The sequence below is a fragment of the Natator depressus genome, chromosome 11 (genome assembly GCF_965152275.1).
Source record: "Natator depressus isolate rNatDep1 chromosome 11, rNatDep2.hap1, whole genome shotgun sequence".
Taxonomy (NCBI): domain Eukaryota; kingdom Metazoa; phylum Chordata; order Testudines; family Cheloniidae; genus Natator; species Natator depressus.
Window position 1 is genome coordinate 19,768,787 of NC_134244.1, and position 12,946 is coordinate 19,781,732.

A 12,946-nucleotide genomic window follows, 5' to 3' on the forward strand; every position below is an offset into this window, starting at 1 on the left:
GATTGTTCAAGGTCAGCACCTAAATCAGAACTGCAGGTAATCACTGTGTGGCTGAGCTCACATTGTACTTTATAATCCCCCACTTTTGTGACAGGCAGACTGTTCCTGTTGAGGTTACAAAACATCACAGCAGCTGTAGTTCCAAATTTGCTGTAGTTTCAATCATGTCAAGTTGTCTGTGAAAGCCACATTGACCATAGTTCAGATTTTAAAAAGTCATTTGGGCTCTACTTGGACTTTTACTGTAACAAAAGAAGAGACAATTACAACACAATTCAGTCTAACAGCTGCCTCCTCTTGAACTCTGGGCACTGGGGGAAAAAGAGTAAAGTGGATAAAAAAGAGTGAAAACCCTGCTGGAAAGTCTCAATAGGGGTGCTTAATATCTAAGTTCAAACTTCTTGCCACCAAGTGCCTTTGGAAATCAGAGCAAATCAGCTCGATCCCCTACAGGGCTAGATTATGTAGCACATACAGCTTTTTAGTTTTATTCTTGGTGGTCTCCATAGTTTAAAAATACATTTTTATTTCTTGGGTTCAGGCTATTTAAACATATCTGGTATAGTGTATCCCTGGTGCAAGATCATTGACATGAAATGAGTTTACACCAGGGATGAATTTTTTCCATTTTGATAAAAATAAATAGCAAAAAGGATGTCCTCATGGTTCCAGTCATCTGCTACAGAGATCAGTTTGGTTGTTCTAATATAATAAGCAAATATTGACTTCCGTTGAGGTAAACATCAAGATTTACTGACTGGAAAGCTAAAATATTGACTAAGGCAAAGCCAGAGTCGATATTTACCTTGACAGACAATAAATCTTGATGTTCACTGAAATATGAAGTCACTATGATTTCCAGAAGTACTGAGCCCGTGCAACTCGAGGCCCTTTGTCTCTCAAGTATTGCCATTATTTCTTTTAATCATTCAGATCACCTGTGCAAGCACACCCATTTCTATAGGTGATCTGATAAGTAAGTTAACATTGCACTGCACCAACTTCTGAGGAAGTAAACAAGAGAATCCTACCAACTCATCACATAATTATTTTCAGATGTTCATGTATTAGGACATTTCTCCGGCACCATTTATTCAAGAAGAAACGAACTGATTAATAATGTTTCTGTGCATTCTAATAAAATACTTAATAGTTAAGACTTGAAAAACTGAGGTCCATGGGAGTTGGGCTCACATTTGTTAGGCAAAGGTAGACCCTAGTATAATAGTCTCATTCTGTACAAATCAAGGCAGCTTTTGTCTTTATGTCCTTTTATTCACTGAAGGAGGACCTCTCAGGTACCAATTATCTATTTTACAGTTAAGACCCAAAAGTGTCTTTAGTTTAGTTATAGGTGAACCTCAGAAAGTTTAGGTTTGATCATAAAAGCACCATATATTCTTCTTCTTTATCTGTAATCAAGTTGTACTATTCTCTTCAATCTTCAAAATGTGATGAGGATCTCAAATGTATATGATTTTTCACAAGATTTATGGTGCTTCCTGCTTCTAATTCTGACGTGAAGACCATAAGTGAAATCCTGACCCCATTTAAAGCAGTGGCAAAACTCCCATTGATTTCAATGGGACATGGTTTCACCCCAGGAAAACAGAATTTCTTGTGGTATTTTGCATTTCTGGCCCAAACACATTAATAATAATAATTAATAATTAATTGAGGGAAATATTTAAGCAAATATTTTAGAAACATCAAAAGGTTTGGTTTGGATTCATTTTTAGAAGAGGGCAAATGTGTTGAGCACGTTCTGCAAGGAGGAGCAGCACTGGGCCATTCTGGGAGCTCTACACCACCCGGAAATCCTTAGTCCAGCTATCACTGGTTTGTAGTTCCTCTCCACCAACAGAAGGAGGCAAAAGGGGGGGGGGCGGAATCACAAACCCTACTCCAGTTAACTCCCAGTATTTAAAGAGGACACTAAAGGAAAGGGGACATGAAACTATTCAGTCAAGTCTTTTTTTGTTCCTTTCCTTGAGTAGTGGGTTGTGTTGCTAGCGCAGTGTTGTATATTTCTACACCTGTGGGTTTTTGTGAATATATTATCACTGTGCTTTGATTGCATAAATCCAGCAAACTCTGGGAATTTAGAAAAACAATTTAAGTAAACTATTTTAATGGTTTTGGTTGTACTTCACAGAGGGAGTGTGGATGGTGGTTGTCAGAGAGCAGACTTTATTATCTGCTTTATAGTGCACCAGAGAACATACAATTAAACTCTGTGAAGTTTAATTGGCAGTAAGTCATACAGAGTAATACAGCTGAGTCACACTCTCTGGGCAACCCAAAATAAGGAGGTTCATTCCCTTGATCTTCTTAAACAATATAACTATAAGCAGAAGATATGACCTGGAGACCCTCCTGCTGATACAAAGAGAAAAATCAGCATTGATTAAAATATATCATTGCTAGCAAGGAGAGAGAAATTAGAAAATGATCCTGTTCCACTGTGACAAGGAGCACAGCTTGTGACCAAGTTACACTTCATCATTTGTGAGGCCAGAATCAAAGTTACAAATAGTAGCCCCCATCCTGTGAAGAAATGTCTGAGTGCAGACCCTTGCAGAATCCCACTGAGGTCAATCTTGCATCTGTTTATAGAACAGGACCTAGAGCATATAACTGAGTATAAAGTATGTATTGAAATGGGGTACAGACTGTTCTGTTGACCTCACCTGTTAGCAGACACTAGGAGCCTGCATAAATCCACTGAGGGTTCTCCTAACTCACTGTGACAGGTGCAGCTCTTTAACTCCACCCTAGATACAGGGGAAATGGAGCAAGTTTAGCGGTGAACCCTTTCCCCTGCGGATATGGCTGTGCACTTTTGCCTTGTGCTTAGTGGACTGGGCAAATCATGGCCTTCAGCCCACGGCCTGAACACCAGAGGTGCCGATTTGGGTGTGCCAGCACGAGTTATCCACACTGATGGAGGCTGGGCAGCAGGTGGAGGAACACCTGGAATCAGAAATGTCAGAGAGAGAACCAAGGCCACAGCTGCATCCTAAATCTGAGGGACAGTCAGTTAGACAAAGAAGCCATCATGGATAATAGTAAGAAGGTTGATTACCCTAGGCGGTAGCAAAAAGTGCTCTTGAGGGAGTTGTAGGACGTCGTTTGGATGCTAACTCGGGGCTGCAGGGGGAATGGGTCTTGTTTTGGTTTGTTCACTAGGGTTGCCAATTTTCTACTCACACAAAACTGAACACACTTGCCGTGCCCCGCCCCTCCTCCGAGGCCCCACCAATCCGCTCACTCCATCCCCCTCCCTCGGTCACTCACTCTCCCCACTCTCACTCACTCACTCATTTTCACCAGGCTGGCTCAGGGGGTTGGGGTGTGGGAAGGGGTGGAGGGCTCTGGCTGGGGGTGCGGGCTTCAGGGTGGGGCCATAAATGAGGAGTTCAGGGAGTGGGAGGGGGTTCCAGGCTGAGGCAGTGGGTTGGGATGCAGGAGGGGGTGAGGGCTCCGGCTGGGGGTATGGGTTCCAGGGTGAGGCCAGAAATTAGAGGTTCAGGGTGAGGGAGCAGGCTCTGGGCGGGGGCAGGGAGTTGGGGTACAGGCTCTGGTGTGGGGCCAGGGATGAGATATTCGGGGTACAGGAGGGGGCACCAGGCTGGGGCTAAGGGGTTTGGTTTGTGTGTGGGGGGGTGTGAGGGCTCTTTCTGGGGGTGCCAACTCTGGGGTGGGGCTGGGGATGAGAGGTTGGGGGTGCAGGAGGGTGCTTTGGGCTGGGATCGAGGGGTTTGGAGGGTGGGAGAGGGATTAGGGCTGGGGCAGGGGGTCAGGGGTGCAGGCTCCGGTTGGCTCTTACCTCAAGCAGCTCCCGGAAGCAGCTTAAGTGGCCACATGTTCCTTTTCCTCCGAAAGCCCTTGTATTGCACAGAGCAGGGATTCTGAGCTGCTGCACTGCCCATATACTGACCTGGGGAGATTGTTGTTAACATAAACCAGGGGTTGAACTGCAGCACAAAGGTAACATCAAGACTTTATGGTTCCTCCTCTCACCTGCCCCACCCCTGGCTGTTTTTATCTGGAGGTACAGAACAGAACTGAGCCCTCTGACTCTAGAATCTTCCTAGACCCACCACTCTTTCTAGAGATTTAAAGAAACATTAATGTGTCCTCACAGTCAGCATTTGATAACACCAAGAGGTGATGAGTCAGGCATCACACCACCATTCTGAAGTGTCACTCCGTTAATATTTTGTGACTTGTCATTCTGTAATGAAATGGCTCCACAGAGGTTTAGCACCAGTTTGCAGGTCATTTGGTATGTTGCTGGCTAAGTCTTGTTTTGTTTTTGCTTTTTCTGTCTATATTATTTGCCTCCCCGTTGTGACAAGGATCATTCTGTTCACACAGAGAGCACCTATTTCAAGCCCATATCTTGGGAAATAACACCTTGATGTAACTGTTGATCTTCAATGGCTCTTATATGATAGAGGACATTTTGTCATAGAACCTCACTTGGCAATAGTCGATTTCTCCACAGCAAGAAAACAAATATTCTTCCCATTTATACATGTAGTCTCCTGTATGCTTAATGCTTTGCAAATATTAATTAAAGGCATCACTATACTTAGCAGAAAAGAATTAATATGTCTATTTCACAGCTGGATAAACTAATTCACAAATGTGGAGTAACTAGTTCAAGGTCAAATAGTGAGTCAGTGCAGAATCAGGAATAGAAGGAAAGGAATTTGGCACCAAGCCACCTGCTGTAACCACTGGAACACACTGCCTCCCTAGACTTTTCAGCAAAGACATTTGTCGTTCCCGTGTGTTAATGAAACTAGCAGTCCCTCCAATAAATGGTAATTAAAGGGCTATATTCTCTTTTCATTGCACTTGTGTAACTCAGATTAATATTAATTAGAGTTAGTGTACAGCAAAATATATCAGTATTGTTGCTGCTAGACCACTCCTTACATGTGTAAGAAGGAATATCTTAGTATTTATATAAGCTCCCTAATCATATGGGATTATATATGACAGTGCCTCAGTGTAAAGACATGATTAGCTCAGATTCACTAGTTGCTGTGCAATGTGAGCTGATATTGAACTTTGTGCAAGACCCCCATCCCTCTGGTGAGAGATGAAGTTGGAAACATAAAATTATCCTCCTCCATCTCAAGAAACACCAAGATAAGGGTGCCAGTGTAATGCCATTTGCCCTTATTTATGGTAGCTCTGTACTGGCACGTAGGTTATTACATGGAAGTGTAATTTTCAGTCCTGTGTATTAGCACGAGTGAACCTGGCCCATTGTTATGTGCACACAGAGCTTAAAATATGACTCAGGCTTAAAAATATGGAGAAAGAACACATCCCACCCATGAACAAACTTTTATTGTCCCTGAAGTAGGGCCTTTGTTATATCTTGTCATACTTGATCCACAGGCTCAATAATCTGAGATTTGTTGCATTTCCTTCCATTTTTATTCATTTCCATTATTTTTAAAAAGCTACACTTCTTATCTCTCTCCTCTTATCACATCCTTCTAAGCTGACTTCTTTGTTGCAGTTATCACCTCCTTGTTCTAACAGCAATTGGCTTCTGACCCTCCTGTTTCCCATTTCAGCTTTCATGGCATGAAATATGATTCTTTTATTAGTTAAAGCCTTACTTTCCTCTCACCAATCCTCGGTTCCATTCCTCTGTCTTCTTTCATTTTGTCCTCACATATTTTCACTTTTCAGTTTATCTCATGTCCCTTTCAGCTAAACCTGAACTCTGTATACCCAGAGCTGAAGGCAGGCCTACAGTTAAAATTAGTTTCTGACATTGTTAAAAAGCACATTAGGAATAGAAAATAAATATTCTCCTTTTCATTTGATTTGCCACCAACATGCAGACACTGCACCAATATTGTTTTCCATTATACAGTACTTTATCTCTAACCCTTCCCCCACCTCAAAAAGATATTGCAAATAGGGCTTCCTTATTGTTAATGCAAGAACATGCATGGACGTCATCTGCCATTTTTTAATGAAATTATGAACTACAACAGTGTGGTAAAAGTTTCTCATTTTGTAAGAAAAGGTATGAATTACAGTCATTGTAATTGTCAGCATAGAGCTGTTCCCCAGCAGCAAGACAAAGAAGATTTTGGTGTGCTGGAGAGCAATATCTTATATGCAGTCTTTTTTTTTCAGCATGGTGTATTGTGTTACATAATGAGCAATGGAGAGCACTGTGTCTTAAAAGTTCAGCTTCAGTTATGCAGGCAAGCTGGATTTATTGGCCAAGTTCAGTGAAATACAACCAAAATAAATGCACAGGAAGCTGCCCTGTAAAGTATTCCTTGAAAACAATGTTAATACATTTATTAATTTAAACATAAAAACACACTTTTATATAATGTGTTTCAGTACAGTGTTACTAATAGCTTGAATAGCTGTTTTAAACATTTTTCAGGCTTTCAGATGTATTCTTTACATGAGGAAAACAGAATTCACATGAATTCACAATAGTGTTTGCCTGGGAGACATACGGAAGTTAAGTGACTGTTAGGGAAAAACTTATTTACAATTTTTTGTTTAAAAAATGCTCAGAATGCATAAAATTTCATTTCTGTACAGCGAATGACTTATAACGACACACTAAATGCAAAAAGTAAATGCTTCTTATATTTCAGTTAGTGTCTTAAAGGACATCTACGGATACAATATGCTGTATAATTGTGGGAAGGGACACCTGATAGATGTTGTGTGACGAGTCTGAGCAAATGAAATTGTAATGGAATTCTTGTTCAGGCTTTAGAAAATAGCTTTTTATTTATTCTTTTTTCTAGAGATGCTACATCCATATAATTCATTACATACTTGCACATCTTTCAGCAAGTCAATAATAAATCAATGAATTTAAACCTATTACACCATTTTTAGCATGACAAACATAAGCCAGGGTGTTTTTCAAGTGGTGTCCTTTTTATTGTTGTTTTCCTAAGGCATTTCTGTGGAGATGCTCAGTGGTTCAAATGAATAATTTTGATTCTTTTCCCTGGCAGGTGTATGAGGCAGTCCCATGTTACACTGAGTGTAATCAGTATTCCTGGGTAGTAGAACCATGGTCTCCATGCAAAATCAACAGCGAACAAAATTCCCTCCACTGTGGAGATGGAATACAAACTAGAGAAATCAGGTGCGTGAAAAGAAAGGCATAATTATTTTAAAGATAAAGAAACTAAAACTTTTTTTCCCATAAGGAAAAAATAACTGGGCTTATGAAAGTGAATGTCCAGCATCTCTGAAGTGGAAAAAGGTGTGCATTGACATGTAAAGGTTTACAGACAAAACCACTCTCAGATGCAGTTTTATTCATAGTCCTAGAGTTAAAGATCAGAAGGACCTATTAGATCATCTCATATGACCACCTGCACATCCATCATAGGTTACCAAGGCCACACAGCACCTGCACGCTAACCCAACAACTGAAATGAGACCAAAGTATTACAGCCTGCAGGAGACTAGGCTATTATGAGCCACAGACAGAATAGGAGGGACCAAGGTTCACAAGTGCCTGAGGCCCTTGGAATGGCTGGGAAATGATTAGGTGAAATATACTCAGATAATCCTGGCAAGTGACCCGAACCCACATGCTGTAGAGGAAGCCAAAAATTCCCCAAGATCACTGCCAATCTGTTCTGGAGAACATTCCTTTCTGACCCACCATATGGTGATTAGCTAGACCCTGAGCATGTGAGCAAGAACCAGCCAGCCAAGCACCTATAGAATGGTATGATCATGACTTCTTTGAACTCATACAATGCCTAAATTGGAACTCTTCCTTTGACATTCCAGCTATATAGCAGAGCAGGCTAAACAACAAAACAACAATAAGGAAAAATTTGGATTCACTAATATTTTTGTCAAATAAAACCACCACGTTCGGTTCACTGTGATTTATGGAGTAATATTAATTATTTGCAAGTATTCACACAACCACTAATTATTCAGGAAAGTATTCCTCTATCTCCAACTTTTTATGAATATTACTAGTAATTATTCCTCCAAAAATTTGTTCTGGAAGTGTGTTTATTATTTCATAGTCTCCTCTTTAAAACACTGTCTTCCAGTCAGGGAGCAGAAACAATATCATGTGACATAGGTGACCAATTATTCATATTCACATGGTAACCACACAAAGCAAGAAGTCAAAATTTAAAGCTTGCATCTCATAGTTTAAAATTATTCAATTATTATTGAATATTTACAAATAAATGCATATAGGAAGTCAGCATTGAGTTAGCATAGGTTTGAAAACAATTCTCTAAATTCATAATTAATATTATTTGTAACAAATAGTTTGATCAGCTTTATTGTGCAGACCCATGGGGTATATATAGCTCATTTGGAAACATACAGATATGTTGTCAATAAGCACCTCTGTTGTTCTATACATTAAGCTGTTACTACCAGATGTAATAGATTATTAATTTTCTCCCTGTAGATGTGTAAATACTGCTGAAGATGGTGAAGGCAAGACTGTGCCCATTATGCTGTGTAATCAGTCTGAAATCCCTAATGAAACCCAAAAGTGTAATCTTTACTGTCCTAATGAGTGTGTAATGTCTGACTGGGGACAATGGAGCCGGTGTCCACAGGTAAATGGGTTTTACAGTGTCTCTTAGGGGAATGTTTTCATGCCTGCTTCTCAGTTTCCTCTTCTTGAGTCACTTTAGGCTCCCTTTTTGTAGTACACGTTTCAGTACCAAGGATAACTGACTTTCCAAGGGAAGTCAAGCTCAATGGATTCTATGTCCAGACTGGTTAAATCTTGATGATTTTAGATGTCAGCTATTTCTCCAAAGACTTTGCCTTGGAAAAACTAATTCGAAAAACACATAGTAATTATTTATGACAGATGGCCAGATTGGGGCTCCATTTGGACTGGTGCCAAAGCAGGTACAAAGAGATAGAGAGCAGCAGTTCCATGGCATATCGCCTGCTGACTCCCAGGAAAGGCCATCTATACGGGCACAGGTAAGTGTTTTATAGTGGAGCTATACAACTCTCATAGCTATCTACAGGTCAACCATAGCACTGGAGCCACCTGGCTCTGGGCAAAGCAAGGTTGGGGCTGAGACAATGACTGCTTTCCCCCCCTCAAACCTGCACAGAATTGCATTGTTATCTGGCACTGCTTCCTTCTTCACACCTTGAAACACTCTTGAGGCAGTGTTTGGGACAGCAATTAGTGAGAAGCCCATTGTTGCATGATTGAGCTATAGTGCCATGAGGAAAGGAGAGGACTGTGAGTTGTGCAAAGGCACAGGCCACTTATCCAAATGCCCGTGCTCTTTGTAAGTGTCCCTACATCCATGACGTTATTCCCCAAACACTCCCTCACAGAGAAGGATGGAGGGAAACTCTGAATCTTGTGCAGATTTCTGGTCCTGGTGGGTATGACATAGCAGAGTGTTTCTCACTCGCCAGTGTTATGATTCACACACTAATTGCCCAGCTTTACTTTATTATTTTAACTTAGAAAAATCAAGACAGGTTTTGTAACACACCTGTCTTATGTAATTTACCTATATGAGAGCACTGTACTTAAATGACAGATAAACATTGTCCCTGTATTATAGGGTTCATTATCAAAAGTGTGAACAGCTATTGGGCATGTGTTTCCATTATTGCAGGCACAGAAAGTTTCCTTGCACCGTCAGGCAAGCTTCTCTCCTTCCACATGGGGACATGTCAAATAAAAATTGTATTTTCATTCCTGTACTTACCCCTAGTGCAGCAGGGCTTTGATGCAGTATAACACTTAATAGAAATTTAAATAAAATTTAAATAAAAAAATAAAAGTGTTTTTAAGAAACACTTAATAATAGAAATTTAATCATTTCTAAAATGGGTATAATAATTAATAATACCTTCTTCACAAGATGCTCGGAGGTTTAAATAAATGGTGATTGTACAATGCACTGATATCCTTTGATGAAAGTTGCTATATGGATTCAAATTATTATTAACAGCACAAGTTGACAGACAAACTTAGGATCTGACCATTTTCTATAGCAGCACCACTTTTGGAATAAAATAAGTTTGGACACTACAGAGTAAACAAGGCTCTATCAAAGAGTGAAAAGCAAATCACTGTTGCTTTTACGAATTTCTAGAATAGTTGCTCATATTGACAATGGTGTTGCTGACAGCAGACATGAAGAAATTGGAGGTGGTTGAAGTATGTGTACACAGAGTGGCCATTGAAAAACATTAGATTGAGGTACTAAGGGATATGTTTTCAGCAAGGCCTCTACCATGCTTCTTGCATATGCACGTATACATACATGTGCCCAAGTTTTGCAGGTGCAGACATTTACACGTGAATAGCTTGCGAATGTTTAAATACGTTTGTTTACATTTGTTAAATACGAATGTTTAAAAAACACAAGTATTTTGTATGCACAGAGTGCAGGCATTTGTTATTGTGACCTTTATTTACCCACAGAATAAGCACAGCATGGACAATGGTGGTGCGTGCTTCCTCGTGACACTTCAGCCAACATATTTCAAACAATCTTCTTCTAAGAGTGATAACATATTATCATTTCAAAGTATGTCGATTCCATGGCTCCCTGCTGACACTGCCAACACTGCTGCCAGTTACTGTTGTTTATGATGGCTGTTTTTGTAGTGTGGACAGCTGCCCACAAAGAAATGAACTGAACCATTTTCTCATTCCATTTAGGTCTCCAAAAACACATTGGACAATAACAACATTTAGTTGATACCAACTACCCGGTAGATATTAATGCATCATCCAGATGGTTAAAGTTCTGTTTTTGAGCCATCCATCCCCTATATTTTATTGCTCTTTTTAAAAACTTCAGTGGTAGAACTGTGAAATTATTTTAAATGATTTTAAGTTAGATTATGACACATTTAGATAGGTGACAGCAAATTTATTAATCATGGATCTATTAGTATAGTCTCAAGGCAAAGCATGATTGTCAAAATTATACATATGTGGCCTGATCTTCCTCCCATTAAGATCTCTCTCTCTATATATATACACACGTATATATAGTATATATATCCATATATATATGGATTGAAATATTTCACACACATTTAGCGATAGATTTTTGTGAGACAGGTTGCCAGAATGCACTGTGGAAAATTGTAGACTCACAAGATTTGCTTCTCCATTCCCATGGTATTTGCAGCTCTCTTGAGAATAGTCAGTGTTCATGAAACTTCTTAGCAGTTGACAGGACTAAATGGCCACCATGTGATAGCTATCTCTGAAATGACCCACTCCTGTGAGTCTTAGATTGAAAAATACTTGATTATGATTCTTGTCATGCTAGAATTCCTTCCCAGACACCTTGGTGTACTGCGTTTTCTTAATTCAAGTGATTTGGATAATGACTGATAATAAACTCATTCCAGTAGGAGATTTGCTGAATCATAGCAGTTGGACACGGACCTCTTAGACCATCCAATCTATTCCTCGTCAATGAAGGATTGTTTCCCGTGGTGTACTTTTTAGTGTCTTGTTCGGTATAGTTTTATATGTCCTCTTCCTCATGTGGATTCCTAACCTTCAAGACGCTGTGTGCCCTTGACTCCTCTTGAAATCAGTCGGACTTGAAAGAGGTCAGTGCTCAAACAATGGACTCCTCACCACTTCTTTCACCTGATATATTTGTAAAAGGCCTTAGTTATACCTTTTTGGTTATCGTAAACTTTGATTATTATTTTTTTCCTGCTCTTCTCTTTTTTGGACACTTCCTCTGACTCTAAGAATTTGTGTTTGTTTGCTCACTCCCTTTTCTGTTTCCAGTATGGTTTTGTTTCATTTCAGATTTTTCTACAGCTCCATCTTGGATTCTTTATTTCCAGTTGAACTGCAGCTTGCTGTACTTTGGTTATAGTGCCTTTTAGGATTTCCCACCATTACTGCTCAGTGGCAGATTTTAATACTTCTTCCCATTGTACACTACCTTTCTCAATTACCCCAAATGTGCCTTTCTGAAATCTAATACCTGAATGTTGCTTTCTGTGATTCCATTCCTTTCTTTGCTGAACTCAGTGAGCTCAAGGTTACTTATTCTAAGCTTCCCTATTATTCTGACATTCTCTATCAGTAAGGAGTAAATCCAACATGGCTTCCACTGGTAGAAGACCGTCTTCTGGCCCATAAAGTTTTCTTTTTTGTAACTAAGGAACATCCATGTAGTTTCAACATGAAGGCTTGAATTCATTTCAAAATAAAAACAGTTTGAAGCTTGCCTGTTTTGAAAATTCATTAGGAAATTAGAGATTTCATATTAGTTCCAGTTATAATAACGTGTTCAGACATCACTTGGTTGCTCAAAGAACCAGCTAAACAGTCCAGAAACTGAAATTCTGCCATCTCTGTTAAATATTCAGTGATCAAATAACATGCGGTACCTACAGTGTCTTGACTGTGGATTCATCTGACTTGGAAATGTAATTAATTGACTTCAATTGAATTCATTAAAGCATTCTTAAGCTGAGTTAATATGCAAGTTGTGCTGAAAGTCCCTGGAATAATTATCTCAATTTTATTTTATTAGCTTTCTGCTATCATGCTCCCCGTATCGTAGCCATAGCCCCCATATCAGATCTGAGCGACCTCCTTGTTTGCCTCAGCTGTTGGCATTTACAGTAAAGAGACTGGAATTAGTTAATTATACAAGGTTACATATATATTCAGTGAGAGCAGCTGTTCCTGCTTCAGTGGTTGTTCTCCACATGGATCAATACCAATGTGTGGCCCTATATATGTAACAATTAAGTTTTTATTCTCTTAAATCTGTATAGTGTTTAAATACTGACTGATTTTAAAAGTGGGAGCAAGAAATGTGGTTGGCTTGTAGACTTGGCAGGGGCTTTAATTTTAGATGACAGGTCTGAATTGGTGGTGATTGGAAATTCTTTCCATACAGAG

At 39.6% G+C, this 12,946-nt stretch overlaps 1 protein-coding gene across 2 annotated transcripts in view; it reads left to right on the forward strand.

The window, feature by feature from the left end:
- Positions 1 to 12,946, forward strand: part of THSD7B (thrombospondin type 1 domain containing 7B) — a 484,955-nt gene that overhangs the window by 418,135 nt on the left and 53,874 nt on the right. For both annotated transcript variants that reach the window (XM_074967286.1, XM_074967287.1), the window contains exons 16-17: positions 7,029 to 7,162; positions 8,471 to 8,624. In XM_074967286.1, coding sequence (XP_074823387.1) covers positions 7,029 to 7,162; positions 8,471 to 8,624 — 288 coding nt within the window. The remainder of the gene's footprint in view (positions 1 to 7,028; positions 7,163 to 8,470; positions 8,625 to 12,946) is intronic.